Source organism: Salvelinus sp. IW2-2015, linkage group LG13, assembly GCF_002910315.2.
Source record: "Salvelinus sp. IW2-2015 linkage group LG13, ASM291031v2, whole genome shotgun sequence".
Taxonomy (NCBI): Eukaryota; Metazoa; Chordata; class Actinopteri; order Salmoniformes; family Salmonidae; genus Salvelinus; species Salvelinus sp. IW2-2015.
Window position 1 is genome coordinate 23,546,091 of NC_036853.1, and position 12,006 is coordinate 23,558,096.

Here is a 12,006-nt window from a genome sequence, read left to right on the forward strand (position 1 = left end):
CGACTTCGTACCAGAAGCAATTAAGTCTGTCGCCAAGGCCTTTTGTCGCTCTTGTATCGTGCATGCTCAAATGGTGATCACCAGCGGGTTTATTTTATTCTATCATATCCTAGGAGGAGGCCAGACCTCAGTTTTTGGAGCCTCGGGGTTTTTGTCTGGATGACTGCCTCTTGGCACTTTCTAAGACTGTAGCATTGTCTACCATACTACTGTGGATATTCGGACAAGGACCAGATGCGTTCCTACCTTCAGCGTGGAAATGTGTTAAATATCGACGCAAAATGGGGGGTGTGGCATGATGTTGTCCGCGATGGGATCCTCTGGGGCGATCGTCGATCATCTTCGTTTGTAACATCCATGCATGGCGGTACGAACCCGCCCGTTTTTAGCCGATTACCAAGGGCCATGATTACTCCACAAGCAGCATGTTCAACTTTTTTCTCGGGCCGAACTCACTATTGCGGCTCATGTTTCGATCCGCTGAGGTATTCTTGACATACTCTGAATAATTATTTGTCACATGATGGATTGCTCCTTTTGCTCGGTGAGACACGGCGATCCTGATTATGCTCCACCCAGTCTACCAGACGGTTTTTGTTATTTGGAAGGGCAAAGTTTTGGTGTCTCTTCAATGCTCAAAAAAGATAAGTTATTGCCTCCCGATTCAAGACCAAGACCGGAGCAAATCGAGTCCAGAGTTAAGACAAAAAACCGGGGGGGGGACCGAGTCAAGACTGAAACTGGGAGAGGGTCGAGGGGTCCGAGACCAAGTCAAGACCAAGACCAGAAAAATGTGGGTCCAATTCAAGACCATGGTTGTAATCGTGTTAAAAATGCCCAMTATTTCTGTGATTATATTTCAGAACAACATATGGTTTCTTTAGACATTCAGAATGGTGAGAAAATACATGCTGATGGAAAATAGAGCCACTCTACAAATTATTACTAACCCAAAAAGGTCTATAATAGATTCAGCTTTGTATAATACACTCAAGAAAAACGATTATAATTCTCATAGTGACTCAGGAGTAACATTAAAGAAGAAAAATATGCCTCGCCAACATTAGACAACTATTCAGAAAACCCTCAAAATGCTTACATAAGTAAATTAAATCAATGATGAGAGAATAGTGAGATCAACGGCATTATTTTGCTAAGTGCAGATATGTATTATAGGTAATGAAGGTGTAGTGGACTTCTTAGAATGCTACAGACTTTGTGGCGCAGCAGAAACAGCAGCGTACCCAAATCCAGAGGTTGTGAGTTCAAATCCCAGATGGGGTCATATTGAAAAGTCAGTGCTAACTGATCATGTTAAATGTAAAGATTGTCATTGATGAACGATTTGTACACTATTTTACCTTAAAACCCGCCATTCCATTTCATTACTTCCCTTACAAAAGAAACATGACATTTGCAGTTTTCACATGTTGAGCTGAAATTCTCATGTGTGACAAAAGAGAACCGTGGGTTCAGTTGTGAGCATACGGCTCACTTGTGAACATGTAGTCAATATATGCACTTTTACATTTGAAAAATGTTTGCATGTGAAAATTGAACTCTCTCATGTGGAATTGCATTTTCACATGTGAAAATCGAATTTGCAATTTCACATGTGGAATCATTTCAAATGTTGTCACGTGTAGTTTCATGGTATCACATGTTGAAAATGTGCATCCCCATGTTGTCACATTTATTTCACGAGATCACGTTTTCATATGTGCTGAAATGTTTTCACATATCGTTTCATGTTATCAAATGTTGCTTTTACATGTGGTCACATGCTATCACAATAACTTCACAAGTGATATTCATGTGGTTTTCCCGTAAGTGACATGCACAAACACACACAGACACACCAAAAACATCCAAAACCTACTTTTGAGGTTAGCAGAGGCCAACTAGAATGTTGGAGATGACAGGAGCTTGTAGAACCAGGGTTCCCAGATCACGATACACACACACACGTGCACACACACACACACACACCTGTCAGCTGTGAGATTAATGACTGTGTCAGCCCCCAAACAGAAAAGAAAAACCTCAGGAGCACAATAATGAGTCCTCTAACCTCCAGATGAATGAACGTTTTGAATCCTGATACAGCACATGCACTTCCAACAATGAAACTCTCCTCGAACCTGACATAGCACACGCACTTCCAACAAAGGAACTCTGCTGAAAGTGAGCACTGCTTTCAGACCCTAGACTTTAAGTTAATGAGGGATGAGGGCCTTTGTAGCATATATCAGTACAAATAGAGATGACTACCTCTTCGTTTTCATGCGTAGGCTGACACACGCATGTGCATAAGCAAGCACAAACAAACACCCTCGCACACACACAGACCCACCAGACAACCTCTTTATCTGCAGACACGGTTGGGCTAAGGCATGCACTGACATTTTGACTAGATTTAAATTATGATGTGAGAAGATGCAGGGAGCTCAGAACAACATGGTAAACAATATGGTAAACATCGATGTAAACAGTAAACACCAACAGCAGCTAAATATCAGAACTGAAAACCAAAATCCTGTTAGTCTCATCCTTCACTCCATTTCTCTTCCTGCCTCTCTCCAACACTTTTCTCTGGCTCTGTCCATCCCACTGGGCACAGATGTCAATRCAACATCTATTCCATGTTGGTTCAATGTAATTTCATTGAAATGARGTGGAAACAATGAGTGTATTCCCAGTGGGATCCCTCTTCCTCCTCTCTGCCTGGCTCTCTCTCGTTCCCTCTTCCTCCTCTCTGCCTGGCTCTCTCTCGTTCCCTCTTCCTCCTCTCTGCCTGGCTCTCTCTCGTTCCCTCTTCCTCCTCTCTGCCTNGCTCTCTCTCGTTCCCTCTTCCTCCTCTCTGCCTTGCTCTCTCTCGTTCCCTCTTCCTCCTCTCTGCCTGGCTCTCTCTCGTTCCCTCTTCCTCCTCTCTGCCTGGCTCTCTCTCGTTCCCTCTCCCCCCATCCCTGGCAGTGTGGGTTCTTGTTTCCTTTGAGGCTGCAGTGACAGCCTGTTACCTCTGCTACGCTTCTCTAGAAGGGCTTCAATGCTGCCAGTTAGGGTTTTATGTGAAAGAGAGAGGGAGAGGGGTAGGGAGAGCATCTTCTCTTTCATCATTCCAGAAATACCAAGTCAGTGTCACTAAAATCCTACGCACACACAGTTAGAAGCACAAATGGAATGGCCACCCCATCCGTCTGCCAATGAAATCCACAGCTGTGTGTGCATGCGAGAGTGCGTGTGCGTGCATGCTGTCTTGTCAATTCCACAGCAGCCTGCTCAGTCTCCTTGGGTGACCCACGCTCCGTTAACCACAGAGCTAGGAGTTTGGCTTTATTTAACATTGCCACTAGGCCACTGTGTGTGACGGTGACGTTGGTGCTGTTGTGGTGGCTGGGAGCACAGGGACAGAAAGACAAGGACACCAGGCCTTGATCTGAACATTTCAAACTCCTTTCGGTGTCATTGTGACCTCTGGGACCTGTCCCCACCCCTGCAGCCCCACGTGGTGTCTCCCAGCACCCTGTCATTTCTTCTGTCACCGGGAGAAACCATCATACTGTCAGAGGGGTAGGGAGTCAGAAGAACTTTCAATCTATGAAGCGTCACACAAACTTTTCTAACCGACTGACTTTGTTTTATATTTCACAGTGGCAGGGCTGAGTGTGTGTTTGATAGGGTGTGTGTGTGTGTGTGTGTGTGTGTTGATTGGGTGTCTGAGTGTGTATGGCAGTTTACACAGTGCATATAAAACTTCATTAGAGCATCTGTCTAAATATTAAACAAAGAATCAGTGAGGTGTGCGTGCGTGCGTGCGTGCGTGTGTGTTTTAGTCAGGGTGAGTGATGAGTCCTTATTGGTAGATTAAGCGTGGAAACGTGACTAGGTTTCAGAATGGAGATAATTGATTCAGGTCCGGAGCCAATCACTCTTATAAATCATCAATATGTCCTTCAGCAGGGAAGAAACGGAGAGGAGTGGATAAGAGGGGAGGAAGAGAGTAAAGGAGGAGGATGAAAAGAGTATACATAGGGAGTGTTTATGCCAGAGGGTTGTGTGTGGGGATCGAGAGAGAGAGAGAGAGAGAGAGAGAATATGTTCTGCCCCCTCTTTTTTCTAATTAACTCTCTCTCTGTATTTCTCTCTCCCTCACGGACCTTAACTCACCCCCTCTCCTACCACAGTGAGATGGCCCAGAGTGAAAAACAGGTTCAACTACATGGTGACCTGGATGAGCAGAGTAAGGCAGAGAGGAGAACTGAGACGACCACCATGCTAACTACTGGATGAGTACAGCTTAGACCTCACTCACCCTCTCAAGGAGATCACAGAGAGGGTTGATTGGAGGCAGTATGATAACTGTTCACACACACACACACACACACACACACACACACACACACACACACACACACACACACACACACACACACACACACACACACACACACACACACACACACAACTCTGGGTCAGGTGGGTTACACAAACATGAGAATCGAAACTTCAGAGATCAAACAGTTTGCTTTTAAGTTCTTTTGATTGTCACCTTCAATTCTCTGCTCTCTATTGAACCTGATGCAAGAGATGAGCTGAGGATAACTGACTGAGAGGAAGTGACTTGACTTACTGTGGGCCTTTTATATACTACTGTATATAGTTATTTCCATAACTTATTTACTACCCACACAGAGTGTTGTCATAGGGTGCCTAGGGTTTAATAGGAGCAGTATTTGGCAGGTGCTCTAAGTCGGTGTTAGTGCACAAGGTCTTAAAGGGGAACCGTTTCTGGTAGGCGCTCTAGTCACTGTTACGGAACAAAGTATTGTAAATGAATGAAAAAGCAACAYCATACCGGGAGGTCTGAATAATCCCGGATTGACATAAATTAGACACCAGTTAGAGCGGGGGAGGGGTGGTTCTGTGAAAACCAGTGCACACATGCTTCCAAAACACAGATTATTCAGAAACAAAAAGCACTGGAATAATACAGTATCAACCAACATAACACATAAAACACAGCATCACATGACCATGTAGAAAATGTTGTTTTCCATCTATACATACAGATATCATCATATTCTTACTAAAAAATAGTATTTGCTTACGAAGTGTGGATAAGGTTTCCTCTCTAACAAACACCAACAGAGTCTGTATACCAGTCAACAGTCCTGTACACTTTAGGGCCTGTACTGTACAGCACTGATACCTTACCGGCTCCTCACACCATTACACTGTATGTAGACAGAGACCAAAGTTCAAGGGGAGCAGTTTCAGCTATAACCTGTAGGCTGGGGTACACACACAGAGGTGCAGTAAAGGAATCTGTTTCTGATGATTCTGAGAGCAGAGAGGGGGGAGAAGTGGGGGTCAGGTTATGGCTCTTCACTAGTGTTTTTACCTGGTGGGGATATGTGTGTTAAAGTCTGAGTCGATCAGTAAGGTGTGTGTGTGACTGTGTGTGTTTAGGAGTGTGTGCATGTGTGAGAGCGTGTTGCATGTACGAGCATGTGCTTTTGTGTATTGTAAATGTGTGTTGTCGAGCTACACTGCTATCTCATCCCCCAGGCAGTCTGGTGGTCCCTGTCTGTTGAGCACGTTTAGTAGGCGGAGGGTCTCCTCGTCAGACCCCCAGCCGTATATAATATCCCTCTCCTCCATCTCCTCCCTCTCTTCTCTCTCCTCCATATCCTCCCTCTCTTCTCTCTCCTCTGTCTCATCACTATCATCAGTGGACGTGTACTCGGACGCAATGCCAGATTCCCGGAACCTCAGCAGCTCTAGACTGCCCAGTACCTCGTCGCGGGTTGATGACATCACCACCCCCGACCCCTCCTGACCTTTCACTCCATTCTGACCCCTCCGCTGTGGAGGAGTAGCGGGGCGAGGGTCAGGTGTTGGGGGTCCGGGCAGGAAGCGGAAACATTCAAGCTTGAGGAGACACTGTTCCCTACCTAGGGGGCTGCCCAGGGGCAGGGAGGAAGAGAAGAGTGGGTTGACCGTCCTGTCCTGGCCCACGCCCATGTTGATTCCCAGCGCTGGCAGGGTGAGGCTGGCGTGGTCCTGGAGTCGAGGGGTCATTGGGTCACACAACACTGGGGGGACGGTGGAACGGAAAGTGATCTCCAATAGACTGTCCTGGGAACCCACTGGAGGAGGTGAAGAGTGGGAGGGGAGAAAAGTGGGAGGGGAGAAAAGGGGGATGTTAGTTTCATTAAAGATTCCCATCCACCCCGGGTAGGGAGTGTGAAACGGTGTCAAACACTACGTTAGGAGGAGGTGAGGTGTGGAGTGTGATATCAGGAGGAGAGGAGGGGGCTGAGGTGTAGAGCTGGTTGGTCCGCTGAGGTGTAACATGTTGTATAATGATGCAGCTGAAAAATGTGTGAAGTATGTAACATGTTACACGATAACATGCTGGTGGGTCCGTTGGAGTCTACGCTTGGCCTGTCAGCTTAAAGAGGTGTGATATGGTGTGTGATGAGAGAGAGATGGGGGAGGGAGAGAATACATGTGCAATAGGGGAGGGGAAGACAAACAGGGTCTTTGAGTGGATAATGAGATGAAGGGAGTCTGTGTGTACATGTGTGTCATGCGTATGTTTGTGTGTGTGTGGTCATGCATCCTYTGTGTACTCACTGGACCTGGGCCCAGACATGTTGACCTCCAGTTCCTGGATCTGTTTGACCAGTAGAGAGATGTGCTGCAGCAGGTCCTTGTTCTGGAGCAGCAGCTGATGCACTCTGGCCTGGGCCTCCAGTCTGGCTGTAGCCTCCGCACTCAGTTGGTCCTTCAACAGGTGCACCTGGGGGGAGACAACACACACACACACACACCTGAGATAAGGACATATTTGGAAGAGAGAGAACACACACACAAGATACTGCTGTACAGTATGTTCATACACGTGAGAGAGAGAGAACAGACACTCCTGAGATATGCCTGTACACAAACAAACACTCAATAGTGACTTCAGACTATTGAGTGTCACTAAGTATGTCTGTGTATTTCTGTATGTGTCACACCAAAGCCCATAACTCGAGGAGCAAGACGAGGACTGTCACACTTCAAGTTTAAGCTTATGAAAATGTAGTGCCATGAGTGGTCTGTCGCAGGATTAAACCAAGAGAAGAAGAAATATGGTTCCCATTAAAGGCTGCAGCCTGCAGTGGCATTAGTCACTAATCATAGAAACCAGAGACCAAGAAGAAAACAACCTGTTTCTCCTGGAGCCCAGGCTTCAACACCAGGCTCAGGGGACACACAACCCTTGGGATTATCATGGGAGCGAACAGCGCTGTTTGGATTCCGAGCCATGTCTTCTCAGAAACAGTACACATGGAGAGAGACTGATCCCCGGAGTTCTACAATATCAAGGGATGTTCATGCGCTTTAGTCTACATGGTAATATTAGCCAGAACGTACAGTTGAAGTCGGAAGTTGACATACACTTTAGCCAAATACATTTCAACTCCGTTTTTCACAATTCCTGACATTTAATCCTAGTAAAAATTCCCTGTCTTAGGTCAGTTAGGATCACCACTTGATTTTAAGTATGTGAAATGTCAGAATAATAGAAAATATTATTTATTTCAACTATTATTTCTTTCATCACATTCCCAGTGGGTCAGAAGTTTACATAGACTCAATTAGTATTTGGTAGCATTGCCTTTAAATTGTTTAACTTGGGTCAAACGTTTCGGGTAGCCTTCCACAAGCTTCCCACAATAAGTTGGTTGAATTTTGGCCCATTCCTCCTGACAGAGCTGGTGTAGCTGAGTCAGGTTTGTAAGCCTCCTTGCTCGCACACGCTTTTTCAGTTCTGCCCACAAATGTTCTATGGGATTGAGGTCAGGGCTTTGTGATGGCCACTCCAATACCTTGACTTTGTTGTCCTGAAGCCACTTTGCCACAACTTTGGAAGTATGCTTGGGGTCATTGTKCATTTGGAAGACCCATTTGCGACRAAGCTTTAACTTCCTGACTGATGTCTTGAGATGTTGCTTCAATATATCAACATAATTTTCCTCCCTCAGGATGTCATCTATTTTATGAAGTGCACCAGTCCCTCTTGCAGCAAAGCACGCCCACAACATGATGCTGCCACCCCCGTCACGGTTCGGATGGTGTTCTTCGGCTTGCAAGCATCCCCCTTTTTCCTCCAAACATAACAATGGTCATGATGGCCAAACAGTTGTATTTTTGTTTCATCAGACCAGAGGACATTTCTCCAAAAAGTACGCTCTTTGTCCCCATGTGCAGTTGCAAACCGTAGTCTGTCTTTTCTTATGGTGGTTTTGGAGCAGTGGCATCTTCCTTGCTGAGTGGCCTTTCAGGTTATGTKAATATAGGACTAATTTTACTGTGGATATAGATACTTTTGTACCCGATTCCTCCAGCATCTTCACAAGGTCCTTTGCTGTTGTTCTGATATTGATTTGCACTTTTCGCACCAAAGTACGTTCATCTCTAGGAGCCCGAACGCGTCTCCTTCCTGAGCGGTATGATGGCTGCGTGGTCCCATGGTGTTTAAACTTGCGTACTATTGTTTGTACAGATGAACGTGGTACATTCAGGCGTTTGGAAATTGTTCCCAAGGAGGAACCAGACTTGTGGAGGTCTACAATTGTTGGAAAAATTACTTGTGTCATGCACAAATTAGATGTCCTAACAGACTTGCCAAAAATATAGTTTGTTAACAAGAAATTTGTGGAGTGGTTGAAAAACGAGTTAAATTTATGTAAACTTCAACTGTAGGTGCAACCTCTTTTAAAAAAGCTGGAAGGTCATTCCAAGGTGAGGCAGAGTGTCATTGGATGTGTTGCATATATCCTGACAAGAGAAGCGATCGGGATATAGCAAAGAACGAGGCCCATCTCATTGTGAATAGTTGACAATGAGTGCTACTGCGGTACTTCTAACTTGACATTGAGCACTTCTTCCAACTTTATGATGGTTTCTATAGGAACTTTTCTGCTGTGGTTTTCTTACATCAAGGAGCATATCTTTTGGCTTGTTATAGAGCCCATGTCTCTATAGCACTGCATTGCTCTCACTTCAAGGAGAATGGAGCATGAATGGAGTCATGAGGCTGTTGCTAGAGAGTCAGAAGATACAATTCTGCTTTCATCATACCACAGCTAGAAAACTCTGTAACCAAGGTAACGTGGATGTATAGCTTTCTGTCATCATTATTGATGCAATTACTGTAAAGAGAAACAGTTGATGGTGATGAGATGATAAAAACAGCTGAAGGACTTTGTGTCTAATGAGAAACCTCTGAACTGTGCAGACACAAGATGGAGCCACTCCATCTCAAGGCTTCCACTTACTGTAATGTACTCCCCTTCAACACCACACCCTCCCCTCTTCTCATCCTATCTCTTCTCTCCCACTTCCACTTACTGTACTCTCCCCATCACACCCCTCACCCTCCTCTTCCCCCATCTTCTCATCCTCCATTCACCCCTGGACGGTAAACGCCAGGAAGGAGAGAGGGTAAAAGACAGATCAGATTCCATCATCACTCCACTTAGCGACAAATAGCAGTGATCTAGCCTCCATTAAAGCGGGCCATCAGCGTCAGAGCTCATCTGTAAATCCCGACAGTCTAAGGGCACTGTCAGGGTAATTGATATACCACAATATGACACATCAAGCACCGCCAGGACAGAACATGAGATATGAAGGCCAAAATGTATGTGACTATGAGGAGAATATACGCTGTACTGATCAAAGTGTGAAAGGTAAACTGAGTTTAGTCTGACATGCCTTGGAGAAGGAAGGTGTCATATTTGTCCTGGATTGATCTGAGATGTGACTGAGACATGCTCCGAAAATGCTGCTCTGTGGTGATGGTGAATGCAGCCTGAATAATAACACGGAGAACAGAGATACTAAATGTGTCTGTGATGATTGAGAGATAAAGATAACAGCAGAGAGGGAGAGCGAGAGAGTGAGTGAGAGAAAGAGAGTGAGAGTGAGGGAGGGAGACAAAGTTCAAGTTGAGCCAGACAGACATGTTCTTATCAACACCTTACAGCATTTTCTGCATATTTAATAAAATAAACAATAATTAAATGCTTTGAAGCAAAGTTTGGTTTGATGAGAGGATTCCACAGGTTATCAATTCTGGGACTGGAGGCACTGAGGACCCTGTTCACATCCATCTGCCCGACGGTAGATGACATCTACCAACATGTGGATCGAATCTTGCAGCTTGACGTTCTCCCCTTCCGCAGCAAGAAGTTGGTGACACAGTTACACCAAGACCAGAAAGCTGTGAACATCCCAGAGGCTGGAACAAAACGTCTTAACGTAGGTGACACTATCCTACCCCCATTCTCTGTGCCAAGGAAGCATCTTCCCTGAGAGCCACCAAAGAGGCCAGGCACTTGTAGACTGGGGCTTACTGCCGTGAGACCACAGAAGATGAACCTCTTCAGCTAGGCTGGGTAATCTTGGTGGTCTTGGTGGCCTGCCTCTCCGGTTAGCTTGGTGACGCACCCTGCCTCGATGGGCTTTTGGATCTCGGCATTGTATACTTTTGCCTTTCCGGGGTACTTTGGCAATCTCTTAGTTCCGGCTTCTAGGATGTTCACAGCTTCCTGATCTTGCCGTGACCAACTTCATGCTGCGAAAAGGAGAGAGCGGATGTGAACAAGCATTGCTGGGTTTGTACCTGCTGAAGCATGTGACCATCAGGGCTCTGGAGTGTCCAACCAAACTGCATATGTACAGCTGCTGGTCTACAAGCTGGCCCTAGCCTGATTGTCTCTATCAGGTTGGTGTAGTCCACTCCGATGAGCAGCAGTGGGTGTGCCTTGTCAAAGGCATGATGTGTGATGCCCCTTAGATGGCGATAGCACTTCTACATGGCTGGCACGGGATAGGACTGCTCATCAAGGGTCAGCTGTGAAAGCTCCCTTTATGGGCTACCTCTCTGCTGGCCTGGCCACAGGGATACTTAAATTGACTGATGAGCAGCGTGGTGTTGGATTGTCGTCTGGGCTATGACTCCTCCTAGCCTTCTGAGGGGAGGATGATTGTCCACTCTGCTCCATCATCTAAAATGGCATACATATTCAGAGACTTCTGGCCAGTCCTGAGCACGACTGGCACTACCTTTAGGTAGACTCGTGGGTGAGGTAGACTTTGTCTAGAGGGGTGACAAGCAGGACACTGGAGCTCGGCTTGGCAACACTATGAAGCACTTAGAGATGTGCTTCATTACATTCTCTGCATGGTTTTCTCTGGGTGCATGCATCGGGGCCATGGTTAGTGTAGCCACACTTTACATTTTTCTTTTTTKTTTAACCTTTACTAAACTAGGCAAGTCAGTTAAGAACTAATTCTTATTCACAATGACGGCCTACACCGGCCAAACCCGGATGACATTGGGCCAATTGTGCGCCGCCCTATGGGACTTCCAATCATGGCCAGTTGTGATACAGCCTGGATTTGAACAAGGGTGTCTGTAGTGACGCCTCTAGCACTGAGATGCAGTGCCTTAGACTGCTGCGCCACTCGGGAGCCCACTTCCGGCAACGCTTACCGTCCTTGATTCACTTTTGATATGTTCTGACGGCTGCTTCACTATCTCTGTGCACTAAGATATATAGTGTTCAACACTGTGGAAGAGGTCCAGGCAGGTGAGCCGGCTTGAGTGGTGCAACAGGTCCAGGCGGATAAGTTAGGTGGAGCGGTGCAGTAGGTCCAGGCAGGTGAGCTACCTGGAGAGGTGCAGCAGCTCCAGCCGGGTAAGCTAAACGGAGCGATGCAGCAGTTCCAGGCAAGTGAGCTGGCTGGTGAGGGGCAGCAACTGGTAAGCTGGTAGGACAGGAGTGGTCCATGGAGGATAAGCTGGCTGGGCAGGTGCAGCCCACGATCGGTCAGTTGAATAGAATAGAGCAGCTGACGGAGTCTGAGCTTGTGTCATGCAGACTAAGCCTGAGCTGGCGGGTGGAACAGCTGGTGTTTGGAAGACGGGTAGCTCAGGGCGTGCTC

General features: G+C 46.4%; 1 protein-coding gene across 1 annotated transcript in view; it reads right to left on the reverse strand.

Annotated features, from left to right (window-relative positions):
* LOC111972342 (carboxyl-terminal PDZ ligand of neuronal nitric oxide synthase protein-like) overlaps positions 1-12,006 on the reverse strand; it is a 260,880-nt gene that overhangs the window by 13,306 nt on the left and 235,568 nt on the right. The window contains exons 9-10 of the mRNA XM_023999365.2: positions 6,640-6,805; positions 5,955-6,149 (exon numbers count right to left, since the gene is read on the reverse strand). Of these exons, the coding sequence (XP_023855133.1) occupies positions 5,955-6,149; positions 6,640-6,805 (361 nt within the window). The remainder of the gene's footprint in view (positions 1-5,954; positions 6,150-6,639; positions 6,806-12,006) is intronic.